General features: G+C 36.2%; 4 protein-coding genes across 5 annotated transcripts; 2 read left to right on the top strand and 2 right to left on the bottom strand.

The window, feature by feature from the left end:
• Nucleotides 1–266: 266 nt before the first annotated feature.
• On the bottom strand, nt 267–2,301 carry LOC105165662 (large ribosomal subunit protein eL14y). The gene is made up of 5 exons (XM_011084742.3): nt 2,187–2,301; nt 1,941–2,042; nt 1,040–1,169; nt 844–956; nt 267–468 (listed from the first exon to the last, which is right to left on the bottom strand). The coding sequence occupies exons 1-5, from the start codon at nt 2,187–2,189 to the stop codon at nt 412–414; spliced, it is 405 nt and encodes a 134-aa protein (XP_011083044.1). The 5' UTR covers nt 2,190–2,301; the 3' UTR covers nt 267–411.
• A 1,555-nt stretch (nt 2,302–3,856) lies between these two features.
• Nucleotides 3,857–5,731, top strand: LOC105165664 (uncharacterized). Its single transcript, XM_011084743.3, has 4 exons — nt 3,857–4,260; nt 4,344–4,444; nt 4,683–4,785; nt 4,864–5,731. The coding sequence occupies exons 1-4, from the start codon at nt 4,203–4,205 to the stop codon at nt 5,349–5,351; spliced, it is 750 nt and encodes a 249-aa protein (XP_011083045.1). The 5' UTR covers nt 3,857–4,202; the 3' UTR covers nt 5,352–5,731.
• A 2,789-nt stretch (nt 5,732–8,520) lies between these two features.
• Nucleotides 8,521–14,561, top strand: LOC105165666 (glutathione gamma-glutamylcysteinyltransferase 1). 2 transcript variants are annotated; one of them, XM_011084745.3, is made up of 9 exons: nt 8,521–8,693; nt 9,901–10,057; nt 10,785–11,023; nt 11,321–11,484; nt 12,113–12,164; nt 12,586–12,813; nt 12,914–13,426; nt 13,551–13,604; nt 13,768–14,561. In XM_011084745.3, the coding sequence occupies exons 1-9, from the start codon at nt 8,619–8,621 to the stop codon at nt 14,083–14,085; spliced, it is 1,800 nt and encodes a 599-aa protein (XP_011083047.1). In that variant the 5' UTR covers nt 8,521–8,618; the 3' UTR covers nt 14,086–14,561. The 2 variants fall into 2 exon arrangements, with proteins under 2 accessions (XP_011083047.1, XP_088737602.1); XM_088881476.1 differs by lacking the exon at nt 13,768–14,561 and having other exon boundaries at nt 8,522–8,693; nt 13,551–13,761.
• Nucleotides 14,562–14,665: 104 nt separating this feature from the next.
• On the bottom strand, nt 14,666–19,874 carry LOC105165665 (ATP citrate lyase (ACL) family protein). Its single transcript, XM_011084744.3, has 13 exons — nt 19,719–19,874; nt 19,487–19,623; nt 18,922–19,032; nt 18,715–18,826; nt 18,505–18,569; nt 17,996–18,073; nt 16,810–16,884; nt 16,528–16,680; nt 16,250–16,384; nt 15,988–16,152; nt 15,644–15,766; nt 15,094–15,165; nt 14,666–15,006 (listed from the first exon to the last, which is right to left on the bottom strand). Exons 2-13 carry the CDS (start codon nt 19,586–19,588, stop codon nt 14,929–14,931), a joined length of 1,269 nt encoding a protein of 422 aa, XP_011083046.1. The 5' UTR covers nt 19,589–19,623; nt 19,719–19,874; the 3' UTR covers nt 14,666–14,928.
• Between the last annotated feature and the right edge of the window lie 121 nt (nt 19,875–19,995).

Raw genomic sequence — 19,995 nt, 5'->3', positions numbered from 1 at the left:
ATTTATTACTTCTACCACAAAAAACAAAAAAAGAAAAAAGACCTTAACCTTACTTCCCTATTAAATTCACAAAAGTCTAAATTTTTTGCCTAAAAAATAATTCAATCGAGCATAGGCCGCCAGACACATCACAAGTTTCATACTGCAAAAATTGACTTTAAGCAGAACATACTTTGGTAAGACAACAAATCTACCAAATTGATGTGGACAAAAAAATTAGAACCAAACTAAGACTGAATTTTAATAACAGTTATAGAGCACAGTGATTCTCAAACAAGTTCAACTGGTAATATGCAAAAATTGAAGTACTTTCCCTTCTGTAATGAATTCAGGAACAAGGAAGTCTGCATAGTAAACAATACAACTTCCAAAAACCTACACCAAAATTGTAAAATCCAGAAACTATACTACTCAGGCAGCAGTTTCTTTCTTAAGCTTAGCAAGCTCCTGCCGAACAACACCAGCCCTCTGCAATGTCAAAAACTAGAATGTTAGGCAGAAAAATGATGAATAAAGCAAAGTGCTGGAGTTCACATTCTTTAATAAAAAACAACTACGGTTTAAATTGACAGCAGGCAATCAAAGCCTTTAATGTTCGAAATAAAAGCTACTATGACAAAATTATATTCACAGTAGGGAAACATCATAACAGATGTGGTGGCTCTGTTTATCTTGATTTCCGGTAGATTTCTAGCAGAAACCGATTAGTATTATTTGCTTGACATTGTTTGCCACAGTTTTTCACTATCAACATTCAATCACAAGTATGATTATACCAAATTCTATGGGGCTAAGTGCATAGATGAAAATAGAAATAGAATGCATACAGAACAATGCACATACCTTGATCTTTGCCAGCATCAGTTTGAACCGGTCAAAATCATTAAGGGAGGCCCTTCTCTTCTGAACAATCAGCTTCCTACCCCAGGAGCTCTTTTCCCATTTTCCCTTGACATCTGCCACAAGAATTAAGAATTTTTTTTATATCATTATCAATGTCGCAATCAGAGTTGTGTAACGTTTCAGAATAAGCACCCACCAGCAGCCTCCATAGCAGCTATCAGAGTCTTCTTCTTTGGAACTCTTTTGATGTCAATCTTGATGTCTGTAAGAGAAAGCCTCTTGAAGTTCATCTGGCTCCGTACCATGTCAGGGGCATCCACAAGAGCCTGTCACGTGTACAATGGGTTGGCAAAGCAAAAATTAATTCCACAATTAAAAGAAAGTAAATGACCACACAGTTAGAATAATTAAAAGTTTAAAACGATTCACAGTCCTTGTACATAACAAAGAACAGGAAGCCAGAGAGAAGAGATATAAATCACGTCATTTGATTCATTGCAAAACAGAAAAATATCTACAACATCAACAACTTATATTCAGGATGATAGAATCGGGGCCAAATTAGAAACTCATCAAATTAGGGCAAAATACCATCTCATAAAAAGCTAATGTCAATTGTCATCAATACACAATACAACAACCCCATACAAGACAGGCCACAATGATCTTTGCAAAATCTCCTCAGAAAGGCACTTAAATCCACAAAGTTAGAAAAAATAAGAACTCAACATTATTCCTGGTTGATCAGATTGATGAAAATAACACACCAATAAATGAATCCAATCATGAACCACAAGTCCCAGTTTTACTCTCGCCCGTACGAGCAAGCATAAAATGCCATGGTTAGCCTCGTCACAACCAAGACTGGAAAATAATCCACACAAACAAGCAAAAACCTTAATCGAAAGCAATTTTAGGCATAAACTACTACATTCACATATAAAACTTACAGAACGGGGGAAAATGAATCAGAAAGCACAATATATGATCACCAGAAAACGCAATTTAAAGGTGACATACTATAGATGCAAGCACTGCACAATAATTCATATAAATAGAAAGCCAGAAGGAAAATAAACACAACTGAATCAACATACCCTGTTCTGGTCGATAACGTCGACGATAACGACAAGCTTGCCATATTCCTTGCCGTAGTTGACAAGGGCCACCCTTCCGATCTCGACGTACCTCTTGAACGGCTACACATTAAACAAATCAAAGAAAATTAGAACCCAGCAACTCCAAAACTAAATATACTCAATCCATCGAAGATTCAGATAGAAAGAAAGAAGACATGAGAGAGAGAGAGAGAGAGAGAGAGGAAATCCTCTTCAGGTGCTCACCATTTTCTACGATACGTTAGTGAGTGTGTGTGCTGTGTGGGGAGAGGCGGAGTATGAGCCAGGGAAGAGGGCAATAAATTTAGGTTTAGGGTTTGCGTTGGGATATAGTGGCGCTAGGGGTTTTGTTTGTTTCTGGGCTTTATGGGCCTTTATTAAATTTGGGCCTCGGTTGTTTCTTCTGGGCCGGGAGTCTCTTGTTTGAGCACATGCTATTTTTGGTCAATAATCACTAATAATTTCAAATTGTCAAATGATTAATATAATAAGTTTGGTAAATAATAAGGAAAACTATTGCTTTCTCTATGAAATGTAAATAGTGTGAGTCTAACAAGATTCGGAACTCGTCCCATCCCATCCTGTAGGGGTTACAATGCATTTCAAGGCTTGTAACCCACCCTATTATTTCATTATTGAAGATTAGTTACGATAATAGGGTTAGAACAATCGATTTTCGATTCGAACCTATTTTAATTGGATGATCAATCTGATATATTTTTTGACGGGTTTGGAGTGGGGCGGGGCGAGGCCGAGTACAACAAGTTCGAATGCAATCAGGTTCGAGACAGGTCTCGACTTTTATTCCAGACCCTTCTCATTATTTTTTTAATATTTTTATTACTTATATACTTATGTATAGTACTACTTACTAGAAAATTATGGTATTAAATGTAAAATTTTAAATAATTTCGTATATAGCCAACTATATATAAGAAATATAAAAGTGAGTTGAATGTATTATTTGTATTATATAATTTATTTTAGATAAAAAAAAAATATTAAAGTACTTAAATTTAAAATAGTATATATTGATAAATTAAAAAACTAGATAAATATTTTGTTTGTATTATGTAATTCATTGTAAATCGGAAACTATGTTAAATCACCTAAATCCAAAATTATTTTACTTATTGAAAAAAATAAATAAAATAGTTAAATATATTCTTGTTGTTGCATAATTCATTTTTTATAAAAACAAATTATGTTAAAGTACCTAAATTTTAAAATAATATTACTTATTAAAAAAAATAATAATTAGATTAATGTATTTTTTGTATAATATAAGTCTTTGTAGATCGAAAACTATGTTAAATTACCCAAATCTAAGATGCTTTTATTTATTAAAAAAAATAAAAACTTAGTTGTATGTATTCTTTGTACTATATAATTTATAAATATTATATAAAAAGCACAGCAAAATGGGCAAGGCGGGGGGCAGAATGACGGTGTGGGGTGGGGTGCGGGGTGGTTGCATTATCATTAAAAACACTAATGGGTGGTTTTAAGGCGATCTAAATATCTATTCTTAATTTTTATCTATTTAGTTTTAATAATAGATCTAAATATTGCATTTTTAAGTAATATAAATAATTATATAAAATTCTAAAAAAATTAAAGATTCGTTCATTCAATTCCAAGGGAGAAAAAAAGAAAAGAAAAGAAAAGACGAGAGGTTGACAAAAAAACATATATTTGAGAAAAAGCCTTGCGGCAGATCACCCGCCATCTTAGTGATAAACAATCCTCGCTTAATCCAACTACATTTGTCCGTATCATTTCTAATCTTAGTCATTACTTCAAATTCCCAACCTAAAATTTGGATGGTCTGCGAGCTTTGTTATAACTTGACATTAAGAACCAACAACTCTCAATCCCATTCAAATTACTAAAAACCTTTTTCCCTTATCACCATTTGCTTTTCGATTCCTCATTAATTAATCGTCTTTTCTTTCCTTCGTCAACAACATATTCATCACTTGGGCGAAAGGAAATTCATACGTACAACTATTGTCATCCCATATTGTTATTCATTAGAGCGTCTCTCATCTCTCTCTTCATCAATTCCATCAAGAATTTGTTAAAAAAAAGAGATATTTAGTTATATATTTCTTGCATTTGCATGCATGCATGGATTTTGAGTGCTTGAGATTGCAGTGATTCTTCATCGAGTTTTTCTAAGTTGGTCCATGCACGTTTCTTGAATTGCTGTCAAGAAGAAATATATATCTATATATAAGGATGTCGACTAAGATGAAAGGCCTTTTGAAAGGCCTGAGATATATTTCCCAGATATTTGGTTAGCGTCGTTGTCCACTTGATCCATTGATCCTCCAATATTTATTTTGTTTGGATTATGATAAGTCTAAATTTGTGGTACAGATGAAGAGAAAGAACAAGATATGCAGATTGGTCTTCCCACGGACGTAAAGCATGTTGCTCATATAGGTTGGGATGGACCTAAAGTTGATTCACCCAGCTGGGTATTATCTGTTTCCTCACTTGCACTCAGTCTTTTTAATTTCAGTTCCTCAACATCAATTCTTGTCATACTCTCTGCGTATATATATTGTCCCTATGAGTTTATTATATGGATGGAAGCGACTGCACAGGAACACGTGCGTTGATTCTCCAGTGGCGGTGTGGGATGTTGTCGTCCCTGATTTTCCATTTTCCGTATGTTGTAAATGCATATATGTGACTTTTGATAATATTGCACAGATGAAAGAATTCAAATCATCTAATGGGGGATTCCAATCAGCACCCTTAGCTCCTCCTATAGAGTCTAGACAAGACGATTCTGAAATCCAATGGGTATCCGAAGGTCTGGTTCAATTCATATTCATCAATCAATCTCCACACATTTCTCTTCTCTTTAAAGTAATAGAAACTGTTGTTGTAGATTCAAAGAGAGGCCAAAAACCAACAAACAGTGCTCCAGGCAAAGACCACCCCGAGCTCCCAAAAACCTCTAGGCGTAACCACTCCTCAAACGATCAAAACAACTCGAATCACGACTCATCTCCAAAGAAAAAAGACTCATCTTCAAAATCAAGACCGAGACGATCGAAGGAGCAGCTGTCGTCTTCAGAGGGTGGCTCTAAGGCCGCCGGTCAGCAGCAGGAGGCTGGATCCGCATCGCCAGGACCAAACCTCCCCGACGCCCCGAAGAAAACGCGTAGAAAGAAGTCGAAAGAGTCAATTAACAAAGAGCATGGATCCACGAGAATTAGATCTAAGGCTAATACTTCAAGCTCAAAAGGAACTCATAAATCGGATCCAACAACAGGATCTGAATCAGACTCGGTGTCGCAAGCATCAAGCTCGCATCTAAGTTCTGCTATAGACGATGAAGAATCGGAGAGTATTAGAGGAAATTCCAAGGAGTGACGGCGTGTTTGGGGCTTTTTCCATTTAGCGTTTGTGTGTGTTTTGCTGAAGTTGAAGTGTTTTTTTGCCTCAGATTGTACGTAGTACCTGCAGAAAGTGAAGATGGATTTTCAAAGTGATGATGTTTATCTGACTAGTACATATATGAACCAACCCTGAATTTATGCGTTTTGCTGGGAATCAGTTGTCGTTTGTAGATGGAAGGAAAACGATTAGAGTATATACATTATTAGTGATATATGAATGTAGCCTTTTGTTTTCAAAGAGTATTGTATCCAATGGGATTCATCTCGTTTGTTTGTAATATTATATGCTTGTTTTCACAAACAAACAATCACTGTATTGTCAATCATTGTTACCTTAAATTAATCATGTGAAAATCGAGTTATATTTTATTAAATCAATCATATTATACATGTTATCCTATTTATCATGTAATTTTATTGTTTTTATTATATTAAGTATTACTCAAATCAAGTCTAGCCCCATCATATAAAAAGTATAATACACTTATTGTATGATTGACCACTCTTCTCGAAATATACGTTAAGTATTCATATATTACACTTGTTGTATAGCCAATTTATGTTCCAAGTAGACCCAATTTAAGTTAATATTTTATGTACGTGTATTTGAATGTATGAATTTGTATGGAAAGAAAAACAACCAATTAACCAAAATGGCACGAAAAATGTATAAACCATACAATTTACTGTTTTTATTTTTAATGTTCCTTAATACAACAATAAGGTCTCTATTATATTCTAGAGAGTGATTGAGGTATCTGTTTCCCAATTACCCCAAATGATCTCTCATAAATGGTTCCGGATCCTGCAAAACGTACAATATCAGGGCGTGTCGGGAGGGATTTCGACGATGGCTTTTCGATACTCAAGTCAGTCTCAAGTTTAAGGTCTTTGAGAATAAAAGTGTATTAAGTTTGGATAGCAAAAGTTGTACCTGAAGTGAAAAAGCAAATATTTCTATATGCCAATTAGGTTATACGATTTCACGTGCACTCTTTATCTCAAACATGATCTACAACATGTAGTGAGCTGTACCTACCAAGATTGAACAGTGACAGACGATGCTCCTAACAGACAAGATGGTGCTTTTGTTGATCAAGGATGCCTGCCCTTTTCACCAGGTATGGAGATTTCGCGGATACTTTAGGTACTTAGTTAAATAATCATAGATGTAAATTCCTTTGGTGAGGTCTTTGAATGTACTGTTTCTAAAGGTTTCCTAAGGAGTCTTCTACGACAATTTCATGAATATAAAAGTCTCTGTTAATCTTGAAGGTTTTTAATGTGTTGTTCTAAAGATCCCCACATGAATTTTCTTTTTGAAATATTTATAAATAAATATTTTTCTAATATTAATTTTAAATTCACAACCAACATCTAACCACAATATTTGTAGCTAATCTTTATCTTATTTATACATTTATATACCAATGGTTCCATTCATGGGCTTTTCAAAAGGTGTGAGAGGCTTGAGGCGGGGGATCCTTTATCCCCTATTTATTTGTGCTAGTAGTGGAAGTGTTCCACACAGTGTTCAAAGCTACAATTGGCCAAAATGAAGCATTCATATACCAATTGGCCAAAACTTACAGTTGATGTTTTGTTTCGCATATGACATTCTTCTTTTCTACAAGCAGACGTATTCTCTATTGCTGTCATTCATCAGGTTTTGTAGCAATTTGCTACATACTTCGGACTTTAAGCTAACTCACAGAAGAGTCAAGTTATTCTTTCAAAATTAGCAGCATCACCGAAGCCTATATTGCTGGGCTTCTTGGTTTTCAGGAAGGAAAACTTCATGTCAAATACTTAGGTATCCCTCTGTTGTCCAAGAGGTTATCTATCTCCGATTGCAGGCCTCTTCTTCTAAAGTTGCATAAGAATTTCGAGGTTGGAGTCAACTCCATATTAATTAGCTACTAGAAACACCCTATATGCCACATTGAGTGTGCGTAATTAATATTATATTTTTTCTTTTCAATCTCAAATTATCTGAATATCTCCACTTTCACATTTCTTTTTCTTCCCCTCATCTTCTCTAACTTCTCACGACTTCTATCATTTTCTTTCTTTTTTTTTTTTTGCTTATTTTAACTAAAATTTATATTTTGAAAAAGTAACATTTATATTATTCATTATTCAAGTTTTAAATTAATTACATACACGATTGAGTGTGTCGTACCCACTAAGTATAATAAAAATACTTAGAATTATCACCAATATTTTGAAAATTGGACAGACAATTCACTAGGTTACTAATTCGATTTGTTGAACTGGATTGATAAAATCGATTGACTTGAACCATACTATATGCATATTATATATATGTAGTATATTAATACACATTATATATTTTATTTAAGTTAAAAATAAAACATATTTAAATAAGAAAGTTTGGGAATGTGGCCCAAGACCACCTGATCCTGGACCGGCTCTATTGGGTCTTTTTTTAAAAGTTAATTATATATATTCTTAACTATTTTTTATATATAATTTTTGGTATGATTTAATTTATTATTTATTTATTTTTAAAGACAATTATAAATTTAAGTAATTGTTTATAAAAAAATCTCAATATCATAAAAAAAAATAAAATTAAACAAACATAATCAGACTTGGTGCGGGCCTGGTCTGAGGACTTGGTCCGAGCATCAACAGGTCCGGACCATGGGTTGGGTCTGAGTTTAAAAATAAATCAAATTAGAGCCCACTTAGAAACCCAGGACCACCCCAAAATCGATCATAAACAATAGTGTACTGATCCTAAACGACCCAACCCATTGTACACCTTGAATTGCAGGTCTGATTCCTGATTAAACTGGCTAGTCCGATCCAAATTTGAAAATATTAGTTATCATTTTCAAAATTTCTTTTTATTTTTTAAGGTCTTATATCGAGTCAAAATAAAACGGGGAATGCTAATTTAGGGCAGGCCTATAATTGGGCCGGGCCTCAAATAATCAGAGCTTCTCTCAGCCCATAAGCCCAACTTTAGTGGACCAATAATTCCCCTTTTTGACTAATCAACGGCTAATGTAGGTAGATTTGGACAAATCTACCCTTAGGGGTCACCGTAATACGATGACTTCTACCGCAGTCAATTCGTCCGTTTCAACGAATATATGAACTCGCACCATTCCCGTTTTTTAAACGGTTTATTTACGCGGGGCGCGTAAGTAATCACAATTCAGGGAAAAAAAACCCTAATTCGCGCGCAGTGAGGTAATTTTTGCGCGTGCAGATGGCGATGGCAGGTTTGTACAGGCGTGTCCTGCCTTCGCCTCCTGCCATTGATTTTGCTTCTTCCGAAGGCAAGGTATTCCCGTGGTCCTTTTTTTTGTTGATGTGATTGCTTGTGGTTTTGTTTGCTTGGATATCATTTACCAGACTCTGGGTTGATGTGTATTTGAAGATGTGCTAGTTGTGTGATTTTGAAATGACAAAATATGTTGGTTAGCTGTTAGCAGATTTGTTAGTTGGAACTTCAAGCGATACGTGTTAAGAAACTAGAATCATGTCCGTAGTTAGTCTTATTGGAATTCCGGGCTCTGTTGGCTCAAGAAGTTAGAGATACTGTTTATCTGCATGGAAGGGAGTAGTAGTTGGAAGGGGGATGTCGTGATGGACTATTGTAAATCTGGCTCCGGTAACTACCTTTATAATAAATCTATCTGTGATTATCTTCAGGCTTCATTAATAAATCAGTTATCAAGAATGAAAATTGTGATATCTAGGCAAATATATTCAAGAGAAGGTCTTGATTTCTCTAATCTCAGTTATTGCTATCTTATAATATAGTTTGAGTTGCTCCGGATGTTGGTCTCCTGGTGTGAAACCAGTTGGCTCCATGGTAGAATTCTGCTGAACCCAAGTACTCCATCCCCATTATTGCGTATGGCAATATGGGAAATAAAGAGGAAAAGGCATGACAAGAAGAATTCCGTGAAACTAGTGAATTTATCTAGTTGAGGAATGATTGATTGAGAACTGATGATTCCCTCCAAGTCTGCACGAGTAGTGAAAAATGAAGCGAGAGCTGCGGTTGGTTGTTGACCAACAGAAAGCATGGGAATCTTTGGGTGGAATATTCTTCTTCTCTTACTAAATTTTTGACTGTGTGCAGAACGGTGTCAATGCATAACTGGTTTCTTAATGAACTGACTGAATGTTTATTGGGTTAATTCACAGCTAACTTTTATACTTGTTCCTTTTTTGTTTTTGTGCTAACATGAAATGATTCAATGAATATTATGCAGCTTCATATCTTGCTAAAGATGGTTTTGAATTTTAAAAATAACACGAAAACTGCCAAAATTTGTTTGCTTCTTTCATCTTCTTGCTTTTGACTTATCCTTCACTCCTTCTCTAACCTCATACCCCGTAGAGTACATGATTACTATTTTCAGTCCTTTCTGACTCAAGCGCACGTAAATGCTCCTTGAACCTCATCAAATCGACATGATCGAAGCTTTGCCCTCGAATATTTTAAGTGATTGATCTTTTCCTTTGGTCTGACACCACAGAAACTCTTTACTGAGGCCATTCACAATGGAACCATGGAAGGTTTCTTCAAGTTGATTTCTTATTTTCAGACACAATCAGAACCTGCATATTGTGGTTTGGCTAGCCTTTCAATGGTCCTGAATGCCCTTGCTATTGATCCTGGTAGAAAATGGAAAGGTAACTAAAATTCTATTTCATATATTATCTGTCTATCAGGAGATGTTGCAAAGCTAGCACTATTTTAGACTTGCTTGGATTTCTATTGCCGGGAGAGTTCTCTTTGTTTTTCATGATGATGCTCTGAGGATGTTCAATTAATTTACTGTATTACCATTCAATCAATACATCTTTCATATTTTGTACCCATTTATTTTGTTTCAAACTGATCGAGCGTTGGTGGTTGTCTTGTCTGGTGTAAGATTGGAAAAATCTCAGAGAACAGGCAAATGAGTTAACTTTTTATTCGTCTTTCATCAAATTTGCATGCCATGCATTTATTGAAATCCACTCGATTTATTGGATTTATATGTTCTTTTAGATCCTTAAGACTTCTTTTGTATTTCTCTTTCAACTTGAACTTGTTTGAATGAGTAAACTTATTACTACAAAATTTATCTTGGATCGCCTAAATTAGAATGATATGAAAATCAAACTTTCTGGACATGATTGAAAGCTGTGATGCGCTATTAACCAGGAAAATGAGAGTGGGAGATGGAGGACAGAGGAGACACTTGATGCATCTTGGATCATGCATAGTTCTTTTATTGTTTATAATATTTTGTCAATAATTTAAATTTGATTTTTGTCATGTTTTCTCTTTTAGAGCTTCTCAATATGAAAAGTTACTTTGTTTTGTCTCCATATTAATTTTCTATACCACAAGCTTATTGAAGTTCAACTGCAGGGCCTTGGAGATGGTTTGATGAGAATATGTTGGATTGCTGTGAGCCTCTAGAAAAGGTGAAGGATAAAGGTATCTCATTTGGGAAAGTTGTATGCTTGGGGCACTGTGCCGGAGCTAATGTCAAAGCTTTTCGCACAAATCAGAGCACTATAGATGATTTTCGGAAGTATGTCATAGCATGTTCTCAGTCGGATGATTGTCATGTGATCTCTTCATATCATAGAGGAGCTTTTAAGCAGGTCCAGAATCTAACTTCTCTTTTGCTTGTTCTGTTGTTTGCTTTAAGATTTTCCGATTAGTACCATTTGTCTCTGATTGTCCAATTTATAGCAGCCACATCCTAAACTTCTGACTTTCTAGCTCCTTTTGATTTATCAGTCTTTGAGTAGTTCCCGCGTCTTATCCCTTTGAGTGTTTTGTTTGATTGTACTTTTTGTGAACTACAGGTCAACTCTGATAGTTTTTGTTGTTAAATGTTTCTCTTGCTAGTTCACCCTACATTCAAACATTGATGAATTGAATGATACTTGTAGCAGACTGGAACTGGTCATTTTTCACCTATTGGTGGATATCATGCTGAAAGGGATATGGCACTGATTCTAGATGTTGCAAGGTTTAAATATCCCCCTCACTGGGTTCCACTTGGCCTTCTTTGGGAAGCCATGGATACTGTTGATGAATCAACTGGATTACGCCGGGGGTATGTTCACTCGCTTTCCCTCAATTATATATATGATAGCATCAAGTTTTCTATGTTCAGTACTTTTAAAATGGAGTGACAGTTTATCAGCAATCTTTGCCTTCTTGGATGATGGATGCATTGGAGGCAAAAAGCTGGTTAACTTGCCTATATGTTTGCATATGAAGGCAATAATTTTAATAGAAGAAACTTTTTGGGCTATGCAACACCATATCATCTGTTTCCAGGGCGAGTACTGTATTGTCAGCCTTATTTTCACTTATGTTAATAGCATATCCTTGTATTTAACTTATTCTGCTGGTTTAAGTCTTCAAGCTTACTGGATTCTCCTTCCAAAATAAATTGTATTTATCCTTCATATCTTCTTCATTTTGTATAGAAGAACAAGAAAATGAAAGTAACAGAGCTGAATGCACCTGCAGTTGTCCTGCTTCCTATTCTTATCATCTTCTTTTCTCCCCAAATCACTATAGTTTTACCAGATCATCTGCATTTACTATCATCATTGTCATTTTTATTCTAATGTTTGTAAAACGCTCATCATGAGCAAGCATTTTGCTTTCTGTTGTTGAAACGGATATCTATACCTTTAGTATTTTCTATATATGTTGATTTTATGGATTTGCAGGTTCATGCTTGTATCTAGGCGTCAAAGAGCTCCAGCTTTGCTTTATACGCTGGTATGATCCCATTAAAGTTGCTGTAACCCATGTTTGCAAACAAATGAAAAGGCAGATATTGGTTTAAACGTGTTTTATGAAATTTCTACAAGGAAATATTTGTGTTACTGAAACGATTTAGATAGAAAACCGTTATATTTACATTTCAATTTCCATGTAAACTATTTGGGAGTCTGGGACGAACATTGATTGTTGGTGCACTTTTCTTGGTACCATTCTGGAGAATGAATTCTTGCTCAGTACTGCTACTGTTTATGAGGACTGGTATGAAATCAAGTAGTTGCTCTGATCTAAATTTTTCCTGTTTATGAAATATCAATCTTCTTATTGTTTGTAAATATATTGCATAAATTCTTTGGTCACAGAAAACCAGCTTTTCTCTGCAGCTCCATCTACTTAACAGTCTGATACTGTTTGACAGAGCTGCAAACATGAGAGTTGGATCACTACTGCAAAATATCTGATGGATGATGTTCCCGTGCTATTAAGTTCAGAAACTATGAAGGATGTCAAGAATGTACTCTCAACCGTTTTCATGTCTCTGCCATTCGATTTTGCAGAGTTCATTAAGTGGGTGGCGGAGATTCGTAGAAAAGAGGATGGCAGTCAAGGTTTAAGCGAAGAAGAAAAGGGAAGGCTCTCTATCAAGGTAGAGACTAACAGCCATGCATAAAAGCCAGAATTTCTTACACCTATAGTCCTGTCTCTGATCCACAGGATTCTGTTTAACACGAAACTGTCTTTTGCAGGAGGAGGTGTTGAAACTAGTGCAAGAAACTGGCCTTTACAATCATGTGACTGATATTTTGTCTTCACAAAACCTTGTCTGCCAGCCCAAACAAGCTATGGGTCACCTTGATAGTTTGCCTAGTATTGCTGCTAGTGTATGCTGCCAAGGGGCTGGGATTCTGACAGGGAGATCTGGCTCATCAGATAGGTTTTGCTGCCGAGAGACATGTGTGAGATGTTACAGAGCTACTAATGGGGACAAGCCCATTACGGTAGTATCTGGGACAGTGGTCAATGGTAATGGAGAGCAGGGGGTTGATATGCTAGTCCCTTTATCTCAAGGGGAGCCTAGTTGCTGCAATTCTGACTCATGTGGTGACTCTGGTATGCACCCAGCTAGTAATGACGTCTTGACAGCACTATTACTGGCATTGCCCCCGCACACATGGTCTGGTATCAAAGACAAAAAGCTTTTGAACGAAATATCTAGCTTAGTTTCAACAGAGAGTCTTCCTCCATTACTTCAAGAAGAGGTATCAGCACTCATTCCCTCAGATCCCCTTTTTCTAAACCTTTACATATCTCACCCTTTGTCTTTCATAGGGCACAACCACTTCCATTGAAAGTAGTTACACATTTTCTTTATGGATGTGGCAGATTTTGCATTTGCGAGGTCAGCTACTTATGCTCAAGAGATGCAAAGATAACAAGGTAGAAGATGATTTGGGTGCTCCGCTAATTTGAATATTCTTTCCAATTTATTTTCTAATGCTTGTAATACATGAAAGTATGTATATATTCTTCTGGGACAACAAGTACACAGAGCACCACAGACATTTCTGGACAAAACAGTTTTCTTTTTCCCGTCTTATAGGTTTCACATCAAGTAGCAGTAGGTTCCTCCCAGGGCATGGATTCTCTACATGATGACCCAATGTTCCTCCAGAAATTGAATTTCTGTTCAAAGCAAAATTCATATCGGAAAAGTTCTCAGGTTATAACAGATTGTTCAATCAACAAATCGTTATTTACTCATGCTGGAGTCTTCTCTCTAGGAGCCATGAGAACTGGTAAGGGCTATTCACCATCTGCTGTATCGATGGCTGAAATCAGATCTACCATTGCCTGCCCAAAAAGTGCATCCTATAACATGCGGAGTATGTTGGCAAGATATATTGGTATTGTAATTTAAGGGAGCCTTGTTTGACCTGGAGGGGGATATATCAGTATATTGTATATGAATCTTGGTTGTGCAAATTGCCTTCTGTATATACGAATTAGTTAACATACCCCACATTCCACAACAGAGTGGTTCAACTGAAAGTATGGCCATGGGAATTTTAGTTCATTAATTGAGCAGTTCAAGCTGTTGTATCTTTTTGATCAATGAAAATATGCCCTCTTGATGGTAGCATCAAATCTGCAAGGTGTTGCTGTTCACATGTGGTGTGGATGCTACTTAGGTAACAAAGGGAAACAAGCTTGGGAGATGCATGTAATTTTGCTTGCTTATTTCCTGCACAAAGTGCTTAGATCTTTCCTCTTACTTTCATGTAAAAAAAGTCTGTATTTATGCAGTGATGAACGAGGTTGCTAGCATTTGTGGATAGCAGCACACTTGTAATTTGACAATTTATAAGATGAGTTTTTGCGACTCTCATTTTAATACATCGAATCCAACCTCCGGCAAATCTTGCAGTTCTCATAAGATGGAGGTGATGGACTAGCTCTGTAGTCCCTACAATGTTGCGATCTTCATATGAATTCCAGTATTGTGAAGTGATGAGCTACTATTTATTAACGAGACAGGAAAAAAGAAAATTGTTTCTGCAGCTTTCATAAATTGAACAACGCTGGGTGCTTTATGGTAGAAAAAATCACTGGTAACAAGAACAAACCAAAACATATACGAATGCCTTCCTTTTATATGAAATCAAGAAAGGTAGAACTCTCCTTCATGTATAGACTTTACCCTGGAAAAGCAAGGGAAGAAGCGGTCTCCAGCAATTTAGGCTGAACTAGATGATAAGATGTTTCAGCTTGACAAGGCTTTTACTGCTTTCTCAGCTGCATCATCTAGATCTTCGGCAGTGATTAGTGCCATACCACTTTCCTGTAAATACAAAAGTTATCGAGATGATTGTTAGGTCATTTACATGAGTAACATCAAATTTCCAACACGATGTGATTTCAAATTCACCTTTAGGATTCTTTTTCCCTGGTCAACGTTTGTGCCTTCAAGACGAACAACCACAGGTACTTTCAGTTGAACCTTGAACACAAGCCCCAAGAAGTTCAGAATTGTGCATGGCTCTCATCAGCATAAAATTACCAATTTTTAATCGTAAGTGTTAACTGTAAAGGGGGAGGAGGGGGTGGGGGAAGGGGAAAACAAACGAAGACACTCTTTTCACAGTCCGTGTAATCGTGTATCATATTATGCAACCCATTGTATTTTGCAATTTCACCTTCAGGGTTTACTTTTTATAAGCAGATGTAATATTTATAGAAGGGCAGTGCCAAAATGTTAAATGAGAAAAATATTCAAAATAAGCTCAACTGGAAGGGGAATCAGTAGCAATCACAAATTAAAATTCTAGATGATTCGTTGGTAGAATGGAAAGGATTAGGGGAAGAAGGGCCACAGGGAATGAATGGGAGGATCGAATGGATGAAGAAAAAACCTTCAGGGATCTTAAAAGAATCAGTAATGCTCAACATAAAAAATAAACCAACACAATCCTCTGTACCTGTTTAGCAGCATTGACAATTCCACTGGCTATTACATCGCACTTCATTATTCCTCCAAATATATTCACAAGAATAGCCTTAACTTTCTCATCTGAAGTCAAAATTTTGAAAGCCTCCACAACCTGTTACCATATTCAGCTAAGTCTAAAAGCTATAAATGCCAAAAGAACAATAGAAAAAGTCACCATCAAGCGTTGCTTACTAGTCAAAATATCAAATCTGTATTCACATGATTACTGGACCATGTTTATTAGCTCACAATTACAGATATATATGAGTTAGACAGACGCAAAAGCAAAAGAATGGGACATGAAAGAAACAAAATCAAAGAAATCAAAGTTACCTGGCCTTCAGAAGCATTTCCACCAACATCAAGAAAATTGGCTGGAGTTCCCCCGTGTAACTTGATTATATCCATTGTAGCCATGGCCAACCCAGCACCATTTACCATACAACCGATTTCTCCATCTAAACCAATGTAATTCAGGTCAGCCTTTGCTGCAGCAACCTGAAATTATTAAACAATGGAATATGAAATGTTAAACAATAAAGAAGTGAAGATTCAGCAGCTTCTTAAAATCCTAGTAAAACAAGGGTCATCTTACCTCACGGGGGTCCTCTTGTGTTGGATCCCTAAGAGCAAATATTTCTTTCTGCCGGAAAGCAGCATTATCATCAAAGTTGAGTTTTGCATCAGCAGCTACCAACTGCTTATCAGAAGTCTCAGCAATAGGATTGATCTGTTAAAAATTTGGGTCAAAGTGAGATCTAATGGGTAGTTGCCACAAGCAAGAGGATGTTTGTTACAAACCAAGAAACCTATAAAGCATTTTGTAACAGTAAAATAGCAAACACTTCATCAAGAAAGCATTCACTCAGTCACCTCCAACAATGTGCAGTCACATTTGCAGAAAAGTTCATATAACTTTTTGACTTGTTCAATACAAGCATTCCTATCAGCCACCTTCGGAGACAATCCATCAACTACCTTTGCAGCATCCTCATCGGTAATTCCAGTGAAAACGTCAATAGGTACCTGCTCATGAAAGAATGAAACACAGGCAATTAAATCCGATTTTATTTTTCAGAGGACAAGTAAATTCGATTCAAAAGAGAATGTTGCTTCAATAAAGCAAGTATCAGCATGGTTGGAATAGACAGTAACCTTTACAATCAGTTCTGGATGACTCTCTGCCAGATCTTCGATACTGGTTCCTCCCTTCTTACAGGCAATAATAAGCTGCAAAACAGTAATGTAAGTTTAATGCTTGGGGAAAAGATAAATTGACAAAGAATATAAGTCTATATCTTTCTTTCTGCCAACATCATGTTGACCTATTAAGATACGGTGTTCAGCAAACTATCAATATATTTGAGAGACTGTGATTTCCAACTTCTATACTGCAACAGTTACAACACAAAAAAGGACAGTGAATAACAATTGAACACAAATGTCGCCAAGGAAGCTTCAACAAGTTTATTTTACATGAACACCAGCAGGTTCTTCAGGATAATTTACCTTGTTTGTTTATTCTACATTGCATTCAAAAGCATTGCTTGTGGATCAGGATTATTACTTTGCAAGATAGATAAAAAAAATGATAAGCTTTTAAATTTATCTCCTGGGTTATTAAAAGATTAACTTTGGAAAAAGGATACATCAGAAATGAGCACACTGTCACACTGGGGATACCAAAACTTATAAAAGTTATTTTCAATTCATGAATATGGTGAGTCATAATCAGGGGCTTATACTACAATTCCATCGTTGAAGATCAATATCAAACTAGCAACCGATGTTGTGTTTAGCAAGTGTCAGTTCTGGAGTCTTTTAATACTCCAGCAGCCTGGAAGCTGAATTCTTCATCCAGTGTCAGGCTTTGCAAAATATAAGTAAATATTTACGATCCTTAAGCATTTTGAAAAAACAAACTTTGACATGCAATATTATTTTTATTAAGAACTTTGGTATAACTTTAAGGCCTTCAATCCATATAGCAAAAGCATATTATATGCAGTAAGCCCCAGAAGAATTATGTGATCTTCATGGTCAAGCATCAACAAGCTTCAAGTAGCATCACCAGTGCAGTCTAGCGTTCATGAAAAATTTTTGGACCAAGGAAAACATAAGAACTACATGCAAATTCTTCGTATAAAGATGAAATAATTGCAAACAAGACAAATATTAAACAAATAAGACATGGAATTATCTTTGGCTACATGATGAGATAGCAAATTGACTGCGTCACAGTCACCACTTTGACACATAATAAGGTAACATAGGATGCTAGACACAATTTGTTAAACATCCAAGCAGAATAAGCATTAGGTAATCATCTTTAGGAACTTACAGGACCAGCAGATTTACGATCAAGAGTAATGGCAAAGTACATCTCATTGACAAGGGACAACTTCTCGCACAAATAAACCTGCAAACCATCATTCAGTCGACTTTATAAGGAATCTATCAACACATGATGAATACTAAGAGTTGACCAAGAGATAAGTGAAGAAGAAATGGAACAATATCAAATGATTAATTTGTCTGCAATATTTTACAAATGACGATAGAAAATATGATTTGACCAAAAATAGCCAAGTCTAAAGTGAATGGCAAATGGGAGATAGAGCTACTTACTGAACAGATAGAAGTATAACATCATTCACCCAATTAAACTATTTACATGGAATAATGTGCACATGAATAAACAGACCAAGAGAAAAGCGAAACTAGTGAAATTTCTTCATGCAATTCAAATTATGGATTAAGAAGGAAAACTACTGATAGGATATTTGCATGTCACTATAGAGTGCATCTATACCAATCTGTCCAGAACATGAGAAACAATCAATTGCAAACCTTGCTGACAACTTTTCCTTGAGGCCCAGTTTGTTTAGTAACAAGTATCTGGCCAAGCATTTTCCCTGGAATAGCATAAACAAAACATAAGGAGTTACATTTTGCCTCATATTTGGGACCCAATATGTCAAATCAAGCCTCAGTGGTTGCAAGGAAGGCAATTTTACAGTGATTCAATAATATCATTATAAAATGCATAGACCATCATACCAGCTATGTCCTCAACCTGATCAGCCTTCACTATATGAACACCACCCTGGAGGCCACTCTTAAAAGTTCCTAGCCCTCGTCCACCAGCAAGGATTTGTGACTTCACCACCACCTGCATCACAAACAAATTGAGTGTCGCACAGAAGAAACTTTTTAAGCATAAAAAAAAATCAAGAAATACAAAAAAGAAAAAAATCCCTGCATTACCTCACTCTGGTTGGGGAATACTTCTTGCAACACCTTCCTGACTTCATCAACAGAACCAACTGCCACGCCTTTTGGAACATTGACTCCATGCTTGCTCATTAATTCAGCTCCCTGACATCAATAGAGAGTTTCAAATGAATTATTTGAACAAGAATGCTTTGTGAAATTTAAAGGTTGAACTGAAAAGGTGGAAAGCCGGTAATTACTACGCTAGTCTAGCGGGCTGTTTACTTCCAAAAAATTTGTATGTCTTATAACCTAAATTGATGTAATTCTCGTCCATACTGGTAAAATTTTTACCATGATCCTGGACTAACACATTGTAAAAACAAATAACTGAAGTAGATCGCTCTTGAAACTCCGAATACACTCCCGAACGGAACGACATATCTTTTCAAAGAAATATAAATATGCACGATGCACGGGCTCCCTCACTCAAAGACACAAGAGATATTACTGTGTCGAACACCGAAACACAGCTTTCGAGGTTGCATCAATGAGGATACACGATATTACACATGACTCTATACGTATGCCTCAAACTCTAAATCGTATGACCGAGTACCTGATACTCGTGGATGTTGAGGCGGCGGAGCTGCTGCTGCTGCCATTTTCCGGCCGCGGAGAGAGACCGACTAGCGAGTTTTCCCAGCAATCCTCTAACCATTTCTTTTCCTTTCTCCCTGAAGATCCTAGATCGAACTGGAACACAGAGATTCACAGACCAATAAGTAATGTGATACAAACCCTAGCTGCAAAGCGAGAAAAGCGTAGGCGCCGGAGGCACAGAGACTGACCAACGCCGGCGAAGCAATAGCGATTAGCGAACCCCTAGCAACGCTTTTTCAGTTCTTGTTTTGTTTAATTTTCAACCCTGATTTTGCAGCAACAATTATATGGTACTTTTACACTTTTAACCTTCCATTCCTTACTACCCCTCTCCTTTTGGTTTGTTTTCCTCCTGATTTTTTTGGAAATTAACGCTTGAATTTCCTTTATAGTACAGTTATCTATCTATACTATTTAATTTAGATTAAATTACGACGAGCTCTCATAATATTTGGTATAATTATA

This window comes from Sesamum indicum, linkage group LG6, assembly GCF_026168435.1.
Source record: "Sesamum indicum cultivar Baizhima isolate 11 linkage group LG6, ASM2616843v1, whole genome shotgun sequence".
Taxonomy (NCBI): Eukaryota; Viridiplantae; Streptophyta; class Magnoliopsida; order Lamiales; family Pedaliaceae; genus Sesamum; species Sesamum indicum.
This window is presented reverse-complemented; position numbering and strand designations above follow the sequence as displayed.

Coding starts and splice junctions, on each gene's coding strand:
- LOC105165665 (XM_011084744.3), bottom strand. CDS start 19,588: ATGGTTAGAGGATTGCTGGGAAAACTCGCTAGTCGGTCTCTCTCCGCG. Junction 18,074..18,504: donor AAGGAAAAGTTGTCAGCAAG/GTTTGCAATTGA, acceptor GATGGTTTGCAG/GTTTATTTGTGCGAGAAGTT. Junction 15,767..15,987: donor GAAATGCTTCTGAAGGCCAG/GTAACTTTGATT, acceptor ATATGGTAACAG/GTTGTGGAGGCTTTCAAAAT.
- LOC105165664 (XM_011084743.3), top strand. CDS start 4,203: ATGTCGACTAAGATGAAAGGCCTTTTGAAAGGCCTGAGATATATTTCC. Junction 4,261..4,343: donor ATATATTTCCCAGATATTTG/GTTAGCGTCGTT, acceptor TTTGTGGTACAG/ATGAAGAGAAAGAACAAGAT. Junction 4,786..4,863: donor AATCCAATGGGTATCCGAAG/GTCTGGTTCAAT, acceptor CTGTTGTTGTAG/ATTCAAAGAGAGGCCAAAAA.
- LOC105165662 (XM_011084742.3), bottom strand. Junction 957..1,039: donor AGCTGCTATGGAGGCTGCTG/GTGGGTGCTTAT, acceptor TTCTTGTGGCAG/ATGTCAAGGGAAAATGGGAA. Junction 469..843: donor TGATGCTGGCAAAGATCAAG/GTATGTGCATTG, acceptor TTGACATTGCAG/AGGGCTGGTGTTGTTCGGCA.
- LOC105165666 (XM_011084745.3), top strand. CDS start 8,619: ATGGCGATGGCAGGTTTGTACAGGCGTGTCCTGCCTTCGCCTCCTGCC. Junction 8,694..9,900: donor TTGCTTCTTCCGAAGGCAAG/GTATTCCCGTGG, acceptor CTGACACCACAG/AAACTCTTTACTGAGGCCAT. Junction 13,605..13,767: donor AGAGATGCAAAGATAACAAG/GTAGAAGATGAT, acceptor CCCGTCTTATAG/GTTTCACATCAAGTAGCAGT.